The 24,408-nt window shown below is 49.8% G+C and overlaps 1 protein-coding gene across 8 annotated transcripts in view; it reads left to right on the top strand.

Moving 5' to 3' along the window:
- The window catches only part of SNX29 (sorting nexin 29), a 545,670-nt gene that overhangs the window by 108,038 nt on the left and 413,224 nt on the right, over positions 1-24,408 (top strand). For all 8 annotated transcript variants that reach the window (XM_027117362.1, XM_027117360.1, XM_027117361.1 and 5 more), the window contains 2 exons: positions 18,042-18,105; positions 20,255-20,383. In XM_027117362.1, the coding sequence (XP_026973163.1) occupies positions 18,042-18,105; positions 20,255-20,383 (193 nt within the window). The remainder of the gene's footprint in view (positions 1-18,041; positions 18,106-20,254; positions 20,384-24,408) is intronic.

Below are 24,408 nucleotides of genomic sequence, written 5' to 3'. Positions count from 1 at the left end.
TATTCTCCTCTGATTCCCACAGTAGCCGAAGGAGGTGAATTTGATCTCCCCATTTTACAGGTGAGGAAATGTCTTCAGAGAGGTTAATTCAACTGCCTGAGGTAGAACAGCAGGTACTGACAGAGCCAGGTGCTTCAAACCTAAGCCCATCTGAGCACCAAGCTGGAGTGTGTTTTGGCTGTGCTGTCTCCCAGGGGAGTCAGGGAATGTTGAGGCCCTGCTGTGTGCAGATTGTCACACCCCATCAAGTATTTTATCTCGTTTACTCCCCAGGGCCAATCCTTGGCATAGGGAGTGTCACCCCATTGTAACAGGGGACGCTGAGGCTCAGGGAGGACAGGTAGCTCAGCTCCCAGTGGGATCTGGGCTCCGTGTGCGGCTGGTCCCAGAGAGGCCTTCAGAGGCAAAGAGGTAGACCCAGGAGGGGTGCTGCGTGGAGGCTGTTAAGTCAGTGAGGAATGCTTTCAGCTGCAAGTAGTTGAAAATCCACTAACAGTGGCTTAAGCAGGCATTTATCTTCCTCCTAGAACGGGAAGTGTGGGCGTCAGAGGTTGCCGGCCTGCTTCAGCAGCTCAGTGCTGCCAGGGAAGCAGGTTTTTCTGCCCGAACCCCTTTGGTTGTTAGTTTTCATCCTAATATTGGTCGCCTCATGTTTGCTGCGCTTCCGGCAGCCATCCCCATTTTTGAGCAGGAAGCAAGGGAGAAGGGGTAGCCCTGGCTATTTCTTCCCTTTATCAGCAAAATAGAAGCCTTCCCACAAGCCCACTTGGCAGACTTCTCTTTACGTCTCTGCAAGCAGAACCGAGCCACACGGCCCCCCCACTTTTGAGAACTGTCAGGCAAAGCAGCAGGCCGGGCGTGGAGGGAGTCAGAGGTGACAGGCTTACTCCTCCTCCCACAGAATTTGCCACGTAGCAGGGGAGGTGGTGAAAGGTCAAGCTGAGGCCCTGGGCCGCCCCAGTGGCTGAGTTGGGTTTTCAAGGTGCAGTAGGAGTGAAGTGTTACATCCGTGAATGTGAAAGGCCACTGCTGGGTCGGTTTCCAGTGATGCTCTTCCTCCAGCGGGGTGGCTCTGAACACCCTCCTGATCTGAGCTTGGGAGTCTCTGTTACCTGTGCTGAGGGCAGCTTGACCTGTGACTCCCGTACCCTGCCCGGTGTTAGAGGTCGCCTCTGCTCCTGAGTCACTGGGACGCTCGGGGGAGTGTGCGTGGCGTTGGGCAGTGGCGAAGGAAAACAGGACGCCCAGGGACAGCGTGGTGGACTTGGCCTCGGGGGAGCCCAGCTGTTTGCATGGTTTCTCGGCCACTTGTGTCCTGGGTGTGTCTCAGGTGTCACTCCACCTTTCTGGGCCTCACTTGCCTCAACTGTAAGACGCGGGAGCATCGTTCTGCCTCGCTTCCCTGTGTTCATGGCTTGAGGGGTGACAGCTCGGCAGACATCAGCTCACCTTTGACTGACTGAGCTCCGCGTGCCTCCTCTCCCTCTGTAACCTTGGAGGAGGATGAGGTACCATCATGCCCACTTCAGAGGAGGGGAAGCAGGTTCAGAGAGGGCAGGTGACACGCCCATGGCTGCACAGGACGTAAGTGGCAGAGCTGAGCCTGGAACCCGGTCCATCTTGGCGACAGGGAGCTTGTGTTCTGTGTAGCAGACATCAAAGCGTCCAAGCGTGGAGCAGGACGGTGTAGCGTTGGTGTGACTCCGTCTGGCGTGAGGTCTGCCTGTGCCCTCTCAGTAGCCACGTGCTTCTAATTAATTGCAGATTACGTGTGTGGGTCTGTTTGACAGTTGCCTACACATATGATGCCACAGCCTGAGGGTGGATGGAAGCTGTGCAGCTGATGTCCTGATTATTTATGGGTATTTCACATGCAATTAGTCTTCCTTGCCGTCAGTTAACCCCACCACCCTGCTGTGTGTGAGGCCAGTCTCAGCAGGTGCTGGTGTTGCTGCCCCCGGGGCAGACCCGGGGCTTTAGCCAGGTCTGCTGGTTGCACTTGACAGTCCAGCCAAGTGCAGGCAGCCAGCGGGTAGAGCAGATGAGGGGGTTGCCTGGTGCTTCCCGTTTGCTTATTGGAGCCAGAAGCTAGGGAGGCTCATCTGCTACCCATGATGATCACAGCCTCCCAGAGCCAGGAGGGTTCCAGAGGGTCAGCTTGTCTAACCTCCTCACCTTATAGATTAACATCTCAGACCCAAAGTGGGTGTGACATACTTAAAGCACAGCTGGACCAACTGTGGACCTGGCATACTTACCTGTTCTCGTTGTCACATTGCACACCTTTTCCTGTCCTCTGTGTCTCAGCTTGCTGGCCACACTGACTCCAGTGCCACCTCATGTACGTTCCAAGGTGCAGCATGTGAGGGATGATTCATTTGGTCACAGGTGCCAGAAACCAGCTTGAACCAGCTTAAATAAAGTGAGGGAACGTGATTGCCCTCAGACCTCCAGCATCCAGGGGGCGTCTTGCGTTTAGGCAGCACTGGATCCCCAGGCTCAGTTGGTCTCCAGGGCTCCTCCTGAGGGCTGTTAATGGAGTGATGAGGAGAAGCTGGGGCAAGCACGTCCACGGCCTCTGGCCAAGCTGACTCTGCCCAGAATCTGCCGAGGCCTGGTTCTTCTCAAGATGAAAATCTTGAGAATGTTGATTTTGGGGGTAGAATACAGGGCTGGCAGGAGCACTGGCCTCCTGTTTCTGAGATCCCCCGGTGGGGTTGGGAGGAGAGTATCACATGGTAGTTATGGTTGTGGCTCCCAGTGTCAAATGGCTTATGTTCTGATCTCTGTGTCTGTTTCCTTATTTATTTATTTATTTTTATAAATTCATTTATTATTTGTTTTTGGCTGCGTTGGGTCTTTGTTGCTGCGCGCAGGCTTTCTCTAGTTGCGGCGAGCGGCGGCTACTCTTTGTTGCAGTGCGTGGGCTCCTCCTTGCGGTGGCTTCTCTTGTTGCGGAGCACGGGCTCTAGGCGCGCCGGCTTCAGTAGTTGTGGCACATGGGCTCAGTAGTTGTGCACGGGCTTTGTTGCTCCACAGCACGTGGGATCTTCTGGACCAGGGCTCGAACCCGTGTCCCCTGCATTGGCAGGCAGATTCTTAACCAGTGTGCCACCAGGGAAGTCCCTGTTTCCTTAGTTATAAAATGGATTTGATTTGAGCACCTACTTTGTGGGGCCGTTTGGAGGGTTTAATGATACAATTTATGCACAGAGTTTCACCCAGTGTCTGGCACGTGGCATGTGCCCTGCTAGCAGCTGCTATTAGGAAGGTCATTTAATGTCTTGGTTTTCCCACCTGTAAAACAGGGGCTTGGACACCACCCGTTTCTATGAAATAAGGAACTTGGCTCCTTTAATACAGCCAAGCCCAGACCTATGCTTCAAGGTTGGTAGTGGATGAAAAATTGCCATATGCAAAGGGGCAGCTAGACCCTGAGGCCCTGTCTCTCCTCTCCATCGACTTTTCCCTTTTGGGTGCTCCTGTCACACTGAAACCCCATGCCTTCTCTTGGAGGGCACTCTGTCCCCCTTAACACTCCCGCGGTGCCTTGGACGGAGGCCAGGCTGGAATAGTTAATAGGGCTTGTCTGAATGTTGGGGTATAGGTATCAGCCCCCTTTCTGCAAACAGTTCCCCAGAGAAACCACTGTGATTGTTCAGGACCAAGGACAGAGGCCTCTGTAGCTGGCTCTGCAGCCTAGTGGTGAGGAACAGGTGCTAGGCCTAGCAGGGGCCCTAGCTTCCTAGCTGTGTGTCCCTGAGAAGATTGTTTGACCTCTCTGAACCTTGGTTTGCACATCTGAAAAATAGGAACTGAGACAGCATGTGCTTGTTCGGAGTATTGATGGAAGTAATGTCTGTAAAGTTCTCTGGATGTCGCCTGGCCCACAGTAGGCGATTTTGAACGTTACCTGCTGCCACTGCTGCCATGCTGAGTCATCTTCAGCTTGGGGTCTCCTGCAGCCCTGCTTCCCAGCTGTGGCTGCACACTGGAATCAGTGAGGAGCTTTGCACAAAAGCACTGCTGCCTGGGTCTCACCCCAATTCTGGATTAGCTGGTCTGTGGTACAATCAGAGGTTTGGTTTTTGGTTGTTGTTGTTTATTAGCTTCCTAAGTGGTTCTAACATGCAGCCCAGCGTGGCTGGAGAACCATTCCACTAATGTCTGCCATCTGCTCCATCCCGACGTGGCCAAGGCCACCTTCCCCCCCCCCCCCCCCGCACCGCCCCACTTGGGTGCTCCCTTACCCGCTCTAGGCTCTGCCAGGTCCAGACCCTGGAGAGAGAGATCTGGCGGAGAGAGAGGCTTTCCTTTTCCCAGAGCCTGAAGCCTGGAAAGTCACCTCTTTCAATGGAGACTTCATTCTCTGTACCTGTAATCCAGCACCCGGGACAAAGCTTCTGCACCCATGAAGGAGCTGCAGTAGGCAGAATGGGGTGGGTTGCCCTCTTGTCTCGTGATTAAGGAGGTCCATGGACGTCAGGGATGCTGACAGGATCTCGTCAGCCTTGAGAGACAGTTCTCTGGGGAGGAACTACTTCTGATTGACTAATACATACCTGAAGTGGTGGGGCCAGAGGATTCTGCCGGTGGAGTCTTTAAACTAGTGGGGAAGGGCAGTGCTACCAGCATTGTTTTCCTCTTGGTTGGGAATCCTGTCCTGTGATAGGGATTGGAGTCTCCTCCACACCCCAAAGGAAGAAGGCGGCTCCCCGGTTTACCCAGGGGTTATAGATCTGCCTGGCTTCAGGAGCGAGTGGAGGAGACCGGCACGGGTGGGACCCAGCTGGATAGGACATGCTCTGTACAAAGAGATGAGTTTTTGCTGACCCCTACTGCACGGCACAGATCGTGTGTGTGTGTGTGTGTGTGTGTGTGTGTGTGTGTGTGTGTGCGCGTGCGTGTGTGTGTGTGTGTGGGCGGGGGATGTTACTGAGTGGAATCATGCTGTTATAGCAATAGGATGGCCTGAGTTCTTCAGTAGTGCCCACGTGAACACCTGTGTAGGATGTACCGTCTCTCTCTGGGTGCCTGCTGATTGAGCCCCTTTGCAATACAGAGCAGGTAAGCCCTGCTTTCATGGCTTCATATTTATCTAATACTATCTAGTTAACACCGGTATTCCACTTGTCACCTTAACCCAGACACTTCACTGCTTCTGCTACGTATTTCTCACTGGGTCTTTCTCATAAAATACTTTTGCACATAACTAGCATCTCCTTGCATGTTGGTGAAGGAGAAGAGGGCGACCTTGGTGTATGACGGCTTGAGTGCACACCCTGCCGCCCCTGCAGTAGCACCCCACCCGGGTGAGCAGCTGGCTTCTACCCCTTTCCTCCCAACCCACTCCATAATTTATTTTTCAACTATATCTGTAATGTCTTGTTAAAAAATATTTGAAGAGAATATGGCAAAATAATAAGAACTGGCCATGCTGGGTGGTGAGGACGAAGACATTCACCATACAGATTTCTGAACTGTTCCATGAGACGTAGTGATTTTAAGCCACGATGCCTGCTCACTGTGGAAAAGTTTGGCAGTTCTTCAGAAAGTGAGATAGAATCACCACTTGTCCCCAGAATTTCACTCGCAAGCAGAGACCCAAAAGAATTGAAAATGGGGACTCCAGTACGTGTACACAGATGTTCACGGGGGCGCTATTCACAACAGCCCAAAGGTAGGAACAGCCCAGATGTCCATCAGTGGTTGAGTGGACGGACAAAATGTGGTCTCTCCGTATGACGGAATATTATTCAGCCATTTAAAGGAATAAAGTGCTGACACCTGCTACGTGGATGAACCTTGAAAACATTATGCTCAGTGAAAGAAGCCAGATACAAAAGGTTACGTGTTGTAGGATGCAGTTTACGTGAAGTAGCTGGGATAGGAAATTCCACAGAGCTGGGAAGCAGATTAGTGGCTGTCCGGGTTTGGGGAGGGGAGCACATGTGGGAGAAGCCGCTTCGTGGGGGAGGGGTTTTACTTTGGGGTGCTGGAGGTGTGTCAGGACTAGACAGAAGTGACGATTGCACAGTAGTCTGTACTAAAATGCCACCGAATTGTTCACTTTCAAATGGTTAATTTTATGTTATGTGACTTTTACCTCAGTACATTATTTAAAAAAACCGCAATTATCCCCCCACCGCCACCCCACCCGCTTCTTACTGCCCACAAAACTCACTCGGTTCCATTTCTTCTCCTTGAAGCAACTTCACCTTAACAATTGTTTCTGATTTAGTTCTTCTGGTGGATACCTCTTTAAAGCTGAATGATGTACTGATCCTTTTTTTTTCTTTTTAATTTTTAGAGAATGAATGTAGGCTCTTGACTCCTTGATATGCCGAAAAGCATGAAATTAAGACCCCCCCCCCATTTACCCCTTCTAACCTTCTGACGATTTCGTGTGTTCTCAGGTGCTCTCTTTTCTAGGCCTTTCTGAGTGGGGCAGGGCAGGGGTGCTCAGACCCTTTTTGGTCCCTGAGTTAATCGCTTTGGGGTTCTTGGGCAGCTGCCCTGGAGGGTCCAGCCCCTGCCCATTCTCTCCATCTCCTGGGGGTCTCTGCCTCCATTAGAGCCCCACTCAGGCCCCTTCCAGCTCTACACTTTTGACATTCTCTGACGTGGAACAGAAAGCTGATTTTTCAGAAATGGCTCTGTGTTGTTGTGTGCCACTTACCTTGACGTTTTCAAAATAATTGGCCGTCAGGAACTCAAACTTCAGGGCAGAGGGTCTCAGATGGGGGCCTGGAGCCGTGATGTGTTGGGCCAGCCTGGTAAAAACCTTTGTTAACAGCCTTTAAAATCAGATTTGTGTAGAAACGTGGGTGTTGGCTTCTCAGAGCAGGGCTGCGTCCCTGTGTGGGACAGTGGACTGGAGGCAGGAGTGCTGCCTTTGCTGGGCACATCTGCCCCTCTTCCCACTGTCCCCACGTCCCTTGGAGCACATTACTGCATTCACTAGCATTACTTTTTGGTCCTGTCTGCATTTGCTGTGGGGACACCTGCCTTAACATTTGTATTACAAGTCATTATAAACAAACACTGTACGTGTGTGCATGTGCACCTATGTGTGTGAGAGAGTGCACACACACCAATGAGCAAGAAAACCCACAATTACACACATGGAAAAGTTCACAAAGATTTAGAACTTTATCAAGATATTGAAAGAGATGTTTCTTATCCGTTGTGATTTTCTCGTTTCTCATTCTGTTTCCATGGGTTCCTCAAACCTTTCCTCTCCTTTCCAGATTATGTAGAAACAATTGTTTTACAGTGGGAGTGGGGTTGGGTATTGGAGGGGCAGAATTTAATCAGATTCCTGATTTTCCTGGAGGGCAGAGAAAGGTTGGGAAAGTTGTTGGAGGCCATGCACCAGGAGCTGGTTGAGTCTCTAGGGCGTGTGCTCCATTCCAGGGGACTGCTAGGCATGGTGCCGCAGCTCGGGGACAGGCTTTCGAGGGAACCTGAGCAGGCTGGGTCCTTGCCCTGCCACCTCCTGGTTGTGTGGCACGGGACAAGTCCCTTCCCTTCTCTGAGCCTCTTTCCTGATTCATATAATGGGTGTAGTAAACTTTGCTCCTCGGGGATGTTGTGAGAATCCAGTGAGATTGTGTATTTCAAGTGCTTTTCGCCTTGCTGGGCGTACAGAAAACAATGCATAGCAGCCACTGGGAATGTGTCCTGGGGTATTTTAATTTTTTCATTATAACAAATTGCAAGACAGAAACTCTTGGTGGGCAGGGGAAAAGGGGAGGCAGGAAAAAGAAACAGGACAAAAAGCTAGACTGGGCCCGAGAGCGATTTAAAAAGTTATGTTTTGGGCTCAATATAGTTCATCCTTTCTTTTAGAGATAAAAGGAAAGGGAGTGGGTAGGCAGAAAAAGATATAAAAAGCAGTATAAGTTTGGAAAACAGCGGTGTAGGTTAAGTATATATCCACAGAAGAACGCTGTTTATTTCTGTGCATGTGCCCTCGTGAGCCCTCTCTTTAAATATAACTGAGTACGGGCCCCAAGGGAGTGTTTGTAAAGGCTCTCTGAGGTCTTTGCAAAAAGATGCTATATAAAGCCAAAGAATTATTACACAGATCTATGTATATGGGAGAGAGCGCGTGCGTATGCTTGCACATGCCCGCACATGCCCAGATATCTAGTTACGGTCGTCGAGCTTTCTCCCTTTAATCTTGAAAAGGGAGTTGAAGATCAATTGATCTCAAGATGATTTCCCTCCTGGAGGGCCTTTGATGGCTGGAGATGGGAAGGCTCCTACCTCCACCCTCGATGTCACTTTCAGTACTTTATGTAGCGACCTCTGACGCCCATTCTCATTGTGAGAATAGAGCGTTCTCTGTAGTGTGTGTCTTTGTTTCCGTTTGGGTCCTTGGCCAGTGGAGGTTGGCCGCTGCTGCTCTGCTGATCTTGGGACTCGTGTGGTTGGATTCGTGTGCCAAGGGGGAGGGAATGGTTTCGCAGGCTTGCCCCGTTTTAGGTCATGGTCGTGAAATATAAGAATTCGTCCCTTCCCTCCCATGTGTATCCATTCATGAGACACATATTGGAAAAAGCTCAATCTGAGCCTGAAATCCTGTCACTGGGGCAGGAACTTACAGCTGTGAACTGGTGGTTAGGTCCTCTGGCGAGGCCGTGAATTTATTATTAAACGCACTAGATATTTCTGCCTGGCCCATCCCATGCTCAGTTCCTGGAGGTGAGGGGCAGATTTTAGCGGCGGGTGTCAGTCATTCACTCGTTTATTAATCCATTTATTCATCCGCCCCTTGACTCATTCTGCTGGTCTTGTGGGTACTGTGCCCAGGGACTGTGCCGGTCCCCGGGGTCCCCGCTGGCAGGGGCTCACAGGCTTGGGGGTGGGGCTCTGGTAGCCACAACTGCAGAAGAACAAGTCCACCCCGAGGGACAGAGCTTTCATGGGGCTCAGGGAAGGAGGGGTCCATTGAGCTCTCCTTGGCTTGATGGGCTGGAGCTCAGAATCTTCTCAGGTTAGCACAGCAGGGTGGAGGATGTGAGGGCTCACGGGGGCCTGGGTTGTGGGTCCCGGCGTGCCTGCCTCATTCCTAGGGCCGCTCCGTCTCTGCTCTCAGAGAGCTGTCTTGGTGGTACCAGTACAGCAAGAGACCAAGCCAGCCAGTGGCGAGTTTACTGAATCAACAGGGATCCTTTTCAGAGTCTGGGATCCCCTGTGGCTTTGCCCCATTATCAGGCTGAGGGCTCTGTGGCTCATGCCTGGCATTTCAGATGCCAGCCACTTGGCTAAACTCAGCTTCTCTCTGCATTGAGTGGACTTGTCATCCCGGAGGGGCTTTATTGGCTTTTCTCTTGGGTGGGCTTCCTCCTGGTGCCTGCATCTCATGTTTCCCTGGCCAGGCCTCTGCACCTGGCAACAGAAGCTCAGCAAACCGTCCTTGGCTAAGCTCTCAGCAGGTGGATCTTGGTGGAGCGACTTAGAACTGTTTGCTCTTGGGCCAGACGCCTCTGCTCCCATCCTCCTTTGTCGGACACTGTGGCCCATCCCAAACTTCTGGAAGTCTCTCTCAGGGTCAGCCAGCCACCCTCGGTCTCAGCACCACCTCACCCTACAGACGCCTGAAGCTCCAGCCCCTGTGCAGTGCGGGCCCTCAGCTGGCTCGCCTCTGGGGAACCAGTGGGGGTAGAAGAAGATGATCTAGGGCAGGAGGCTGAGCAGGGACAGCTGGAGGGACAGAGGCAAAGCTGAGGGACCTTTGACGAGGCAGGAGGGATCCGCAGTGTCTGAGGCAGCAGCTGCTCCAGTGCTGTGTCGCATTTATTAAAGCTGGGCCCCCAGCCCCTTGGGTTCCAGCCATGGGGCCCCACCGTCGGCACCGGTGCCTGGCAGGCCGCACACCTAACCGCAGAGGGCCCGCAGTGGAGAAGGCTGGCATGGGGAGCGGGGGCAAGAGCTTCTGCATGTTCCCCTAACTTTTGCTTGAAGGGCCAGCTGGTAAATGTTTTGGGCCGTGCGGCCCCTCGGTCTTTGTCACAGTAGCTCAGATCTGCCTCAGTAGCATGATAGCAGCGTAGACAATATGTAAACAGACAGTGGGGCTGTGTTCCAGTAAAACTGGTGCCGAGCCCTGCCCTGTCCGGGGAGGTCAGTGATATTAGCACCATTTTTCCAGCTGAGGGGACGAGAGGTGAGGAAGGACCGAGAGCTGAGACCTGTGGGATCTGGGATTTGATTAGAAGACCTGTGTTCTTTCCACTCTGCCTGTTTGCTGCCCCGAAGAGCTTAGGAGCTTGGTTTCCACAGTGGACCAGTGTTTTGTTAGATTGGCCCTCAGTGTGCAAAAGTTTTTTTTTTTAAAAAAAGCAAAACTATCATTTCCTTAATGGACTTGTTCTTTGCTTGCATGTTAAGATGGGCTTGTGCTGCTACATATGGCATAAATGTTTGTTCCCATATTTATATTGTTTTTATTGCTGCATTTCACGTTTAAATTTTTCTGTCTGAACTTTATTTCCATATGTAGTAGCTGCAGAGATTTAAGTCTTGTTTCTTGCTCCCAAAATGGTACCTTGCCTTGGCAACATTTATGGACAAATCCACCCTTTCTGCAGTGATTCAAAATGCTCTGTATCCCAGACTGATTTCCTCCGGTTAACATTCTCCTGTGTTCTTGACTGGATTTGCTGTTCAGTTCTCTGAAGCCGGGCCACGAGCTGATTTCGAGATGGATCGTTCTTTGCCTTTCAGCCTTAGGAGAGGGAGACCCCGATTCAGCCGGGCTCTGCAGAGACTGCAGTACAGAAAGGCTGCCCTGTTTCCCTCGAAATGTGTGCTGAGGCAGGTAATAAAGAGGAAGGAAATCACAATGATAGAGACTAACAAATAATGGGATGCGCGGTGCCGGGGAGAGGAGAGAAAATTACAAGTTAGGGAGCGCCTCTGCCAGTGTGTGTCCCTGGAGCTTGGAGAAGTAGAATGTTTATGTGATGTATGGAAATCAATCCCAGCATTACCTATGCAAGGAGAGTCAGCAGAGCGACTGCATAGAAAGTTAAAGCCTGTCAAAAGGGTGATTTTTTTTTTTTTTTAACGGCGGTGCGCGGATACCAGCTCTCAGGCCGTTGCCTTTTTCACCGTTAACCATGAATATTCTGTGATGGTAACTTGGGGAAGGCGGAGAGGACAGTCTGACAGCGATGGATTTTTTTTTTTTTTTTTTTTTAAAGATTTGAGGTATCAGAGTACTGCTTTACCTGTATTTGTGTCCTCAGTCATTTTGATGTCCAAGAGGCTGGAGAGGCACAGCGTGTGGGACGGGGGAAGGAAGGGTTATGACAGGATGATGGTGTGCATCAGTCAGCGATGGCCATCCCCCTGCTTCTGTGGCTTCTGTGCAGTGTGATTGTGGCCCCTTCAAGGTGAACTTGTGGCCAAGACGTCTCATCGCAGCTACTCGTGGCTGTTCTTTGCCCAAAGAGCATTCATACCTTTTCTGGGTCCTCCTGGGAAACACTTCCTCCTCCAAGTTTTCTTTCCCCTATGGACTGTACGCTTTTCAGCTGCAAAAGCCTGGGTGGTGATGTTTGGGATCCCTGCGTGCTGTGCCTAAAAGTCCAGAACCTGACCTGACACTTGCAGTCTCCTCCAGTTGGCACCTCACTCTTTGGGTCTGATTTCCCACACTGCCCATGCCGAGCTGGTTTGATGGTTCATAAAATTCTATTGTCTAGTCTGCTGCTCTAGGGCATAGACCACTTAAAAACATTCCTTTTTATTTCCCAAGGTTGAGGTACACAGGAGCTCAGTAAATCCTGTAACTCCTGAAAATGTGACCAGTGGAACCCACTTGTGCTTGGATGGTCACTGCTGGCGCCCCCCCCCCCCAGTCTTTCCGGCCCATACCATTGAAGGGAAAGGCACTAATTATGGTGATCAGTAACATTTGTTGAATGCTTTCTATGTGCTGGGGGTTGAATCCTTAACAATGTTTCTGTGAAAAACAAAAATGCTTCTGTGAGATAGAGACTGTAAAGATCCCATTTATAGATAAGGGAGTCAGGTGCTCAGAGAGGGTGGGTAACTTGCCCAAGGTTACCCAGCTGCAGAGGCAGGATTCGAACCCGAGTCCTGACTCTAGAGATCATGCTCTGAAATACAGGACCCTGAAACCTGCATTCGCTGCAGTGTGAACACCACCGGCAACTTCAGTTTCCTCCTTCAGCATCCCACAGGAAATGTGGCTTTATCCCCTTTTGTATTTTGCTGAGGCGGAAACCTGCGCGAGGTTACCAGGCAGTAGGTGGCTGAGCTGGGGCTTGAACACAGATCTCCCCAGCCCTGGGACCTGTTGGTAGCAACCTTCCATGGGTCCTGCTCCTGTCTTTGGAATGGAAGCTACTGGAACCCACACCTGACCTTCTTCTTGCCCCTGGCAGGTCCCCGCTGAAGCACTTTATTTTTCTCCAGCTCTTGGACCTGCTCAGGGCAATTTCCACAATTTTTGGCCTTAGAGAGGGTTTGGAAGGTGACTTGGGGCCCCGCGGGCAGCTTGGCTTGTCCCAGTGTGGGTTCCTGCACTTTGTTTTTGAGTGTCCTCATTAGGTGGTCGTGAGAATTGAAACGAGGCTTTGGTGCTGACGTGTTACTAGACACGGAAGTACCCACCACGTGACAGCTGGTACGTTTGCCCTCCATTTTAGTTGTGTTGTACTCAGATAGGAATCGTCTCTCTGCATCACTTATTTTCCGTAGACCTTGACCAAGCTCCTGGCATGTGGGAGCTCTGGGGACCCCAGATGCATGGCATGCTGTGCGCCTTTAAGGAGTTGTGAGATGATTGCAGGAGACAGAGGCAGTTAGCTACTGCACACTCTGTAGATTGCTGAGGGGTAGGAGAATCACGGAGGGCTTCCCAGAAGAGGTGCCTTTTCATCTGGCCTGAGTAGATGGGTTTTATCATATTGGGTTGGAAGGGATTGGTGAACACAAGGAAATCCATGAAACAACAGTGTGTTGGAATATCATTCAGCCTTAAAAAGGAAGGAATTCCTGCCATAGGTGACAACATGGATGAACCCGGAGTACATTATGTTAAGTAAAATAAGCTGGACCCAGAAGGACAAACACCGCCTAATTCCACTTATATGAGGAATCTAAAATAGTCGAACTCTGAGTTGCAGAGAGTGGAAGGGGGGTTGCGGGGGGCTGGGGCAGGAGGGAATGGGAGATGCTGTTCACCAGGTGTAAAGCTTCAGGCAAGCAAGACGGGTCAGCTCTAGAGACCTGCTGTATAGCATTGTGCCCGGGCATAGCCATTAACATATATGAAGAGGAGAGAGCTCGTGTGAAATGTTTGCACCATAATGAAAAGCTCTGTTGGGTTTATTCAGGGAGAGGCGCTCACGTTTGTGGGGAGGGACCAAATAGTACAGTCACATCACTCGGGGAAAGTCCCTCGAGAAGGCTCTGTCACAGGCTCCTGGCCCAGGTGGATTGCTGTCTGCAGTAGAGGCCAGGTAAAGGGGTTGGTGACGTCTGGTGACGCCAGGAGAGGGCATGACACCAACATCTCAGCATAAGGATCGTGTTCATGGGCAGTGAGCTGCTCCCTCCAGGACAGGCTCGGCACAGCCACGGGACTGAGGGCCCTGGAGCACGACCCTCCTGTCCTGTCGGGTCCAGGGTACCCGGTGCCAAGTGCCCTGGTGGTGGGTGTGCGTGTGCTGGGCACATGTGCTCTGCCGAGCGCTCATCCCACTTACATCCAGTGCACATGGCTCATCAGTGTAAATCAGGCACGCGTGTGCCATGCGCTGCAGAACAGAAGGCTGGCATGATTCCCTTGATTAAGAGGAGATTTCACCAGGGGTCAGTGGCGAGGGAGGATGAGCAGGCAGAGCACAGAGGATTTTTAGGGCAGTGAAACTATTCTGTATGATACTGTCATGGGGAATACATGTTGTCACATAGTTTTCCAAACTCGTGGAATATGCAACACCAAGAGCGAAGCCTGATGTAACTGTGGGGGATTATGATGGGTCAGCATGGGTTCATCGGTTGCAGCAAATGTCCCACTCTGGTGGGGGTTATTGATAATGAGGGAGGCTGTGCATGTGTAGGGGCTGCTGGTAGACGAAGAAACCTCTGTACCTTCCTCCCGATTTTGCTGGGAACCTAAAACCGCTTTACAAAATAGTCTATGTTAAAAAAAAAAATCACTTCTTCTAGTCTCGTGTTGCAATGATGACTATCCAGCCCTTTGCTCCCATAAGAAGTTTGGGCCAGTTGAGAACTCCAGAAGAAGTCCCCGTTAGAAGATTCAGATTTCAAACAGGCCTTGGAGTAAAGGAGCATTTCCTGAGGCTGCGTCTCCAGTACCTGGCTGCAGCCTTGCCGCCTGCTCTGGGTTTCTTGAAGATAAAAACCAAAGAGACACTACCTGGCCTGTCTTCAATGATATATTGTCTTGAATTTTTGTTTTTTTCCCCCATGGCTGTGGTGTCATGGGATTAAATTATTGGCTGTTTTCTGTTTTTACAGATTTATCAGTGTTTTTAGTTAGAAATGTGAAATCTAGCATTACGTTGAGTTCTTCTAGATTATCAGTGCTCCCCACTGCCGTCCACGACAGGCAGTGCCCTGACTTAGTTAGTACTGTCCTGTCTGGTCTCTCCTCTGAACCTTACAGCATCCCAGGGAGGTGGGAAGGTGGGTGCCGTTCACCCCTTGTGCCTGACAGGAAGGCTCAGAGAGGCTGAGAGCCAGGGCCCTCATTACCTGGTCATGTTCAGAATGCAAAGTCAGACAGACTCTGTCTCCTCGTAGGCACACGTGAATGTGTGTGGTTTTCCTCCATTAAGAAATCCTCTGTTAAGGATTAGGTAAGTCGGGAGCCTGGCTCTCCCCTTGGGAAGGTGCCTTGTAGCCAGTAGTTAGGTGCTCAGTAGATGTTTACTAATGAATGAATGTGTGAGCTGGGGGGGCCGTTGTAACCCCAGGCAGCCCGTGGCCGGGCAGGTAGCACATGGGGACTTTATCTGTGTCTCTGTCAGCTCCCTTCCCCCCTGGACTGAAGGGCAGCGGCTTGGCCTCTTTCCTATCTCTTTAGGCTGATTAACTCTGCTGAGGATAAAATAGATGACTAGTAAGGGCCTACTGTAGAGAACAGGGAACTCTTCTCAGTACTCTGTAATGAAGTATATGGGAAAAGAACCTAAAAAAGAGTAGATATACGTATATGTATAACTGATTCACTTTGCTCTACATCTGAAACTAAAACAACATTGTAAATCAACTCTACTCCAATAAAAATTAAAAAACAAAACAAAACAAAAATCTCTGCTGAGGGCCTAACCCTCCTTCCCTCTGTTCTTCCTAGTCTCGCCCTCTCTGCTCTTTCTAACCTTTAGTAGTATCTTGACTGGAAATGCTTTTTCTGCCCATTGTTTCCCTTTTGCAAATTTTCAGACCTTGCGAAAAGTGCAAAGGATCCTGTGTGGCTCTGGTCCTACAACCTGTGCCAGGAACTGAGCCCCAGGGGTCCTGGTTGCAGCCTTGTTACCTGGCCCCGTGCTACTCAGCAGCCTCGGTTCTGGACACAGCACACACATCCCACGGGCCAGGGTCTTCTCCCCAGCCAGTTGGAGGCCTCGGTTTCCCTCCTGGCTCTGACATGTAAAGGTGTGTGGTTGTGTAGCTTATTTAACTACCTCTCAGGTTCGTTCTTCTGACTTAATGTCGCTATGCGCTGTCGATGAAATAGTAGCTCTTACATCCCTGCATGTGAGTGGTGGTAATTATCGCTGTTTCCTGGGGTTGAGTGCAGAGGTTGGAATTGGACAGATTTGGACTCAGATTCCAGTTGTGTCTTTACACTTCCTCCCCCTGAGCCTGTTAGCAGACCTGTAAAAGGGACTCAGAGATAGCTTCCATAGAGTTGCCCTGCGGCACCAAGGAGACAGTGTACCCGGAGCGCTTAGCTGGTGGGTGTTAGAATTATCATCGAGTCCTTGAGCTTCCAAGCTCCCTGAGGGCAGGGCCACGTGGGCCTCCCCGCCTTCCTCGGGTCACCCTGCCGTCCTCATGTGACTAAGCTCACGCCTGTCCCTGCGCCTTTGCACGTGCCTTGTGCCTTGTGGAGTGTTTCCCTCCACAGAGCAGCACGCTGGTTCCCTCCCTTCCTCGGGCCTGTGCTGTCATGTCTTCCCCCAGAGAGGCCTTCCCGGAGCACCCCAGGAAGTGGCACCCTCCCACCACCCATCTGTGTACCGCACCGGGCTTTCCTCCTGGCATGTCTTGTCGCCACGACTGCTCCATGCTGCTTTGCTTGTCCCCCTTCAGGGGAGGAGGCCTGCCTGCTGCAGGTAGAGACTTTGGTCTCCTCTGTTCACCCTCTGCCCACAGTGCCGAGAGCAGGGCTTGGACTTTGTAGGTGCTCAGTAAGTTCGCATCGACCCAATGAATTCTGAATCTTCCTTGGTGACACCAGGAGAGGGACACCTCAGACACGCCTCCTCATCAGCACCTTAGGAGGCCCAGTTTCTCACTGTGTGACCTGCAGGTTTCATGCTGTCACAGGTGCGATGGGGAAGCCAGGGCCTGGACCTCCTAGTCGTGTCCTTGTGATGCCCACGTGGCTGCTCTGGGTCAGAAAAGACAGGGAGGGTCTATTTTTTGTCCCATCTCTTCTGAACAGAGTGGCTTCTGGTGTCTGACCCAGAAGCTGAGGAGGAGCCCCCATGATTCCCCTCCTTCTCTTTCTTCCCCTGGGACCTGGGCTGTGGGCTTTTATCTCCTCTGTAGCAGCCTGAGGGCAGCATGGGTCCTGGGACCTATTTCTTGCCTCAGGGTCTTTGGTGGGCCTCTTTGTGCCTGGGCATCCTGAGTATAAGGGGACCGAGGGACCTGCCTATTTATCTGTGTCCTCTTCCTCCCCCATTTCCCCCTTCTTTCCAATTTATTTGTACCCCAACAGTGTGGGGTAGTGTTTCTTAGGTGTGTGTAAAGGACTAAACAAGATAGCGCCAGTATGGGCTTTGAACAGAGCTTGGCAAGTAGAAGCGTTCAAATTTTAGCTAAAAAAAAAGAAACCAAAAACCATACTTCTTCCCAAAAGAGGACTTGAAGCAGCATATTAAAACAGATTGAAAAAAATAGAGTGAGATGGGTTATATGTAAATTGGCACCAGGTGGAAATACAGGTTGGCGATCAGAGGGAGGGTTGGGACACGTCGTGGTGGCCACAGGGCCACGTGCACTCACTGGACTTGTAACTTCGGCTGTGAGCTTCCTCACAGCCAGTGCCAAGAGGGACATAAAGTTCACAGGGTTCCTTAGGGAAAAAAATAAAACAAAACTGGCTCTCCAGGAGAAATTCACAAGTTCCTGGTCTTGAGATCTGAGTGTTAAGGTAAACAGTCCACCGTGGGTGGACAGTGACAAGTTTTTGATGTAGATAGGAAATGTGGGCGCTTACTGATTTTAAAGGGGTGATTTTCTATCACTGAATGCTTTCCAACGTTGAAGATGTCAGGAGAGTCACTCCTATAGGTAATTATGGACTGTGCATTGGAGAGGCCCCACCCCCCTTCAGAGTCTAGGGGAGTCAGCGCAGGAAAACCAGATCTCTTAGTGAACTTGAGAATTTCTGTGTCGGTATGGAGTCAGTTGTCATGTGATCTGCTGTCTGATCTGCGGTTGATAAACAGCTGTAACTGGGAACATACTCTTGTTCAAAACAGTTGCTGTCCGGTAGCAGAGACTTGGAAAAGCGCTTAGAAATGACCAGCCTGTTTCTTCTGCAGCGGCTGATTATATTCACTAAGGAAACGCCTCCACAGTTATTCTCATCCTGCTCTGCCTTTGGGTTTTGTGTGGCTAATGAGAGTGATTGACTGAGCCCACTGGATCTCTTAGACTGTATAGGAATTATTTTTGAAAGGGAAAAGGGAACTTGTCTAGACAAGTGGCCCTAAATAGCACATAATCCAGACCGGTGTGGGGCGGTGTAGCAGGCGGGATCTGCTGGTTAATTTGGACTTGGCTTTCTTCCTTAGGTGAACTGCGACAGGCCATCGTGGCCATGATGACCAGGAAGGATGAGCTGGAAGAAGAGAACAGGTATCGAGAGCTCCGTGCTTGAGGGGCAGTCTACCGTGGACATTCTACATCTGGGGCAGAGAGAATATCACCGTGAAGGAAGTTTTGCTTAATTGGCAGAGTTGTGACCAGTGATTTCTTATTTTTTGGTCAGATGTACCACTTTAGCATATATATTGTGGCTTGAGTGTTAGCAAGGAATGAAAACTATATGATCCTTACACTGTCTTAGAACAAACTGAGAATTTGTAAAGCCGTCTTTTTTATTTTTTAATTCTTTTTTAAAAAAACAGCCTTTGAGATAGAATTCACATATCATTCACCTATTTAAAGTACTCAACTCAATGGGTTTTAGCATATTCACAGATATGTGCGACCATCACCAGAATTTTAGAACATTTTCACTACCTCAAAAAGAAGCTCCACCCCCATAGCTGTCACCGTGCGACCCTCCTTAAGTAGTGGGTAACCTTTAATTCAGGGTCTACCCGTCACGTTCCAAGCACTAGAATACTTAAAATTTTCTCAAGTCAGGGACACATAGGGCAAAATGGCATTTGGAGTCTTTTGACTTCCCCAAAAGCCTAGTTGCAGGCACCGAGAGGCCAAAGGGTCTTACTCATTTTGATTCCCTGTTGAAACCAGGGCTAGATACCAGCCAGGTGTTAGCCATGCTGCTCCTGCTCGGCTGCCCAGACGTGAGCTGCTCCACTGCCAGAACCTCGTCTTGGCCACAGGGTGCTCAGTAGAGGGGTTTGCACGCAGTTATCTGCCGAGGCTCTGCGAGCATGACGGGCTGCCTCCCTGCGGGCCAGGGGACGGGTGTGTGTGTGAGTGTGTGTGTGTACGCTCATGTCACCCTCTTATTCTTGTGCTCAGAGCAGGAATTGTGTCCCTAGTGACATGCAGTCGTGATTCTCCTTTTGAAGCCTCGATTTGGGCCCTGCTTGACAAGCTTCTCCCTCATCCTTTATGGAAACATATGAAAGCAAATAAGCGTGATTTGGAAAACAAAAGAGTTTTTTAAAAAAGGAATCTTCAGACAGTGCTATTTTGCAACGAAAATAAATTCCAGTGACAGGCTGTAGACAATGTAGGATGCTTTTTCCTTGATCCAGCTGGGGCCATTATCTTGGAAAAAGCCATAGGTTTTGTCTTACCTTGTAAAGAACAGTCATCACTGTCTGGTAATTTCTTCTCCTTCCCAGCGAGAGAAAAAAAATCACACTGTGTTTGTGTTGGGGGGTTTCCAGGCCCCAAGAGGGGAATTTTCTCAAAACTTTCCAGGAACACACGTCTTGGCGTGGGGGTGGGGTTCAGTGAGCAGTGAGGGTGGGCAGGTTCAGACACTTGTGCTTGTGTTCTGACGTCACGTGGCAAGTGTCCTCTAGGTTTAGGATGTAGCTGCGCCAGAGTTAGTAAATGTTCTGTAGAAATAGCCATCTGAGGCCCAGCGACGTAGATGGTCAGAAGAACCTGCTTGGCTCATTTCTAGGTGGTAACTTGTGATTATTTCTGGAAGAGCTTCTGTCTTCTCTGCTGTTTAAGACCAAGGATGACAGATACGCAAGTGAATGTGTTCTGGAGGTTAACACACTCCAAATATAATATAAAACACATTCTATGCAATGTCAGATTGTATAGCTCCATGGGATACTCTCTATGCTTGTTTAACCTGGAGGTGGCGATGGAGCAGGGGTAAGGTGCGCTTTGTGGCAGGAGAAACGAGACTCCCGTTGTCTGTCAGATAGCCGGAGCCCGTCTTCTGCTTTTGTGGTCTAGGTGGTTCTTTTGGCCTGTCCTGGCATCCTTTCCTTTGTTGAATCTCCTGCGCCGTGCGGCTGGGACAGGATGTCTCCGTTGAATGTGCTGCACCTCTGCGTGGGATGTCTTGAAGGGGGCTTGCCTGGGATTGGTTCAGCTCATTGCTTTCCCTTGATGTAAGCTGCCCACAGGCTCTCAGGGCCACAGAGCCAGGCCACAGATGGTTCCCGGGGACTCATCCTAATTTTGCTTCAGAAGCTCTTGAGCAGAGTTTGGTATCTCCTCAAATCAGTTTATATGAAATGGACTTGAACTGCAGTTTATGCAGAGCCTTGTGGAAGATGAATGAACTAAGATTTGACTCCATGGACTCTGGGTTGACAGCAGGTGGGCCTCCTCTCCCCAGGTCACTGCGGAACCTGCTTGACGGTGAGATGGAGCACTCGGCCGTGCTCCGCCAAGAGGTCGACACCTTGAAACGGAAGGTGGCCGAACAGGAGGAGCGGCACGTCACAAAGATCCAGGCGTTGGCAAGGTAGGGGAGGGCAGAGGGACTGGGGGGGAGGCTTTGTTCAAACCCCAAGCACACCTTTCATCAATACTTTTTAACTAAAAAAAAAAAGTGACCAATGGAAATAAAATTTATGCATCTGAAATTTAACTTACTACATTAAATATTGAATAGTATGTATGCGCGTGGTTCAACATCCAAAAGGTACAGATGGTTAAACTCCGCCACCCCCAGCCACCTGGTTCGCCCCTGGAGGTGGGCAGTGTTGCCGTCCCAGAGATGCTCTGTGCATTCCGTGAGCAGATGCGTACATTCGGACGCACAAACTTTTTCTTCCTTTCACTTCCCTCCCCTCCTTCCTTTCTCTTCCCTCCCCTCCTTCCTTTCTGCCTTGGTACAAGTGGTCACGTATCCTACACCCCACTCCCTCCACAGCTTAGAGATTGTTCTGCGCTGGGTACACGGAGCTGCCATCTTTCTAACAGCCCCCGATACCTCATTGCCCGCCTGCACCAGGATTCATTTGGCTGGCACGCCAACAGCCAGGCACCCCGGTTGTTTCTAGCCGTTCACCTCTTCTAATAATAATAACCTTCGCATTTGTTATTTTGTCCCAATATGACTCTGCTTGCCAGAGAAATTCCTGGAACTAGAATTGCTGGGTCAAAGCGCAGTGCCTTTCTGAGTTGGATAGAGGTCGGCAAGCTGCCCTCCAGGGAGGCTGGGCCTCACCCAGCACAGCCCTGCCCCCCGGGGCGGATCCGACTTTGGGGTCTTTGATAAAATCACAGGTGAAAGCAGCGCTGGCAGAATATTTTTCACTTGCATTCCCCTAATTCAGAGTACGGTTGAACCTCTTTTTATCTGAGCCACCTTATTATATTTCCTTTTCTGTGACTTTGTTTATATCTTATTAATGATGAGAACTGTAAAGCAACCGCCCCCCGCCAAGCTCCAGCTCCCATAATAACATGCATTTTTACTGAATTTGTTCACATGCAAACGTATTTTTATGTACTGTACTTAAAATCTGCAGCCTGTCACTTCTCAGGCCACCTCCCTCCACCACTGAAGCTTCATGGTCACCATTTCTATATGCCTGGATGTGGCATTTCATTGAGTTAATGCACCATATTAAAGTCAGCATTTCTGATTGCTGGACACTTGAGTTCCAGTTTTTTTCCCCATTTTAGGTAAAATAAGCAGTTTATCAGGTCATTCTTTAAAACTACTTTAAAATTAGACCAGGAGATAAACCTGACTTGTGTGCAGGGGAGCCCAGGGTTAAGTAAACCGACAGAAGCAGCATTTACCATCCTCGTGCTGTCAGCAGATGTGAGTGGCACTAATGTAATTGCTATATACATGTAACTGAAAGTTGGCACTGTGATCCCATATTTAATTTTAATTTGAACTTCTCTCCTTTTTTCACATTTGAAAATGACATCTCAAGAGCATCACAGACCATTAAATGACTATGATAAATACAGTCCCAGGTGCCTAACTTGGCATTTTCTCAACCGGACCCGCATCTTACCTGGCCGTGCTAGGGTTCTGTGTTGTAATTGCGTTTTATGTTGTCATAAAGACTGAAGTCTGTGGAGTCTTGGGTTCTGAATCATCGAAGAAAGACAGACTTCTGTCGCCTGTCATTTTTATTGTGTTAGGAGCCAGCTCAGCCTTGAGTCCCTGCTCCATTGCTTGCAAATTGTGCGTTTTGGGTGAACTGCTTCACTGCCACAAGCATGCGCTTCCTCGTTTATGAAATGGAGAGGATGATCTTATCCCCCTGCGCGGGCCCAATGAGGAGGAGTGTGTGTGAAAGTACATAAGGCGCTGGGCAGCGATGTGCTATTGGAGTGTGTTTTACAGTAAATGTATTTTGAGTATATGATAATTTTTGGGTAAATTTTATTTAGCCCATGAATGGAATAGAAAAAAATAACTTCTTAACTGAGCAGGTTTGTAATCTGAAGCCTCCCCATTTAAGCAGTGGGTAGCTGAGCTTTTAAGGTGCCTGGAAGTTTGCAGTTTGCAGGTAGAAGGAACATGTATAAAGCAGGCAGACACTTCAGAAGGAGAAAACAGGAAGAAAGCGAACGGAGCAGTGGGATGTGTAAGTTTTGAAAAACTCAACTGCTGACGTGTTGCGGACAGACTTGACCTCTGCCAACTGTCAGAACTTTCTCCGGGCTTCTGGCTGCAGGAGGAGCAGCTGTCAGTGTTGTCAGGTGGTGGACCCGCTTGGTCAGTTGTGGCTTGGGGGCTGGGGGGTGCTGTCACCGAAGGGACACAGGCAGGATGTGCAGGGTCACAGGCTGGAGGCGAGGCCCGCATGCGTGCACCAGGGCTGCTCTGTTCTAGGTCCCCGTGTGTCCAAGTGGCAGGTTTCATAATGCGGGTGGTTTAGCCTAGTGGTTGGTGGCACGGATTCTGGCGTTGGATCCTGAGGGTCCTATCATGGCTCTGCTGCTTAGTAGCTGTGGGACCTCGAGCAGGTTACTTAACTTCTCTGTCTCTGTTTCCTTGGCTATGAAATGAGGATAAGAGAAGTCTCCACCTCGTAGAGTGGTTAAATGATAAAAGGACAGACCATATGTCGGCTCCATGAATGTGCTTCATAAATGCTCAAAAATGTTAACTATCATTATCATTTTTCTCTAGTATAATAATTATATTACTAAGAAACCTTGCCTAATCAATAGTTGTATTTTAACGTCAGTGGTGCAGAAAGAATTAAGAATTAGGCTATTTCCGACTCAAGAAAGTGAAATTATTTCTGCCGTGAGTATGCTAATGCTAAGAAGCGTGTTTGGGTGTATGTGGGGCTTACTGGCTCTGAGTGTAGAATTGTAAAAATGGGAACATCCCTGAGCAAACCTAGCGTTTTAGTACACGTTCATTTTGCTCAAAATTAATGGCTTTCCTTTTGTGCTATCATGGCTCAACAAAGAGCAAGGTCATATAACCAGCCCAGTGCCTTTGTGGCGCCAAGCAGCTGCTCCTTGCTGGGCGGAGGCATTGTAATCAGTTGCTGTTCAGGGTCGGTAAGTCTCATTCCTTGAATAATTGATTGCCTTATTTCCTGTGGAATTAAGAATACTCAAACTAAACAGCAAGGTCCTATGGTATAAGTACAGGGAACTATATTCAATATCCTGTGATAAACAGGCTATGAAATGGAAAAGAATATGAAAAAGAATATATATATACGTATAACTGAATCACTTTGCTGTTTAGCAGAAACTAACACAACATTGTAAGTCAACTATATATACTTCAAAAAAAAAAAAAAAAGAAAGCTCAAGCTATGAGACAGGTGTTAGCAGAAAGAAAACACACATTTACCTGAGCAGAAGTACCTTTGAGGGAAGCAAGTGGACAGGGTTGTGGGCTTATTGCAGGGACATTTTCTGCTTCTGCTCTTTGTATTATTTACCCCTGGCTGTGTAACAAATTATCTCCAAACTTGACAGCTTAAAACAGTGAACGTTGAGGATCCTCTACGGTTTCTGTGAGTGAAGAATGTGTGAATGGTGCAGAGTTTTCTCATAAGGTTGCGGTCAAGCTGTTGGCCAGAGCTGCGGTCATCTGAAGGCTTGACTGGGGCTGGAGGGTCCACTTTCCAGCTCCCTCACATGGCTGTTGGCGGGAGGCCTCAGTTTCCTGCCATGTGGGCCGCTCCACAGGGCTGCTCACAGCCCAGCGGCTGGCTTTCCAGAGTGAGTAACCCAAGAGCAAGGGAACACACCCAACATGGAAGCCACCACAGTGGCTTTTGTATCCAGTCTCAGAAATGACACACGATCACATCTGCTGTATTCTGTTGTCACACAGCTCAACCTGGTTCAATGTGGGAGGGGTCTGCACATGGATGGACTACCAAGAAGCAGGGGTCACTGGGGGCCACCTTGGAGGCTGCCTATCACACCCACCCTGGGACAAACACTACCCCAGTCTTCCTTGGCTGGCTTATCCTTCTCCTCATTCTGTCCCAGTGGTTTGGCAGGAATGACCCCACCACTGCCCCACCTGCGCTCCACAGCAGG

The sequence above is a fragment of the Aethalodelphis obliquidens genome, unplaced genomic scaffold, assembly GCF_003676395.1.
Source record: "Aethalodelphis obliquidens isolate GAN/ISIS:26980383/991018 unplaced genomic scaffold, ASM367639v1 scaffold18, whole genome shotgun sequence".
In the NCBI taxonomy this organism is placed as follows: domain Eukaryota; kingdom Metazoa; phylum Chordata; class Mammalia; order Artiodactyla; family Delphinidae; genus Aethalodelphis; species Aethalodelphis obliquidens.
The sequence above is the reverse complement of the archived record's forward strand: the minus strand, read 5'-3'. Positions and strand labels throughout refer to the sequence as shown.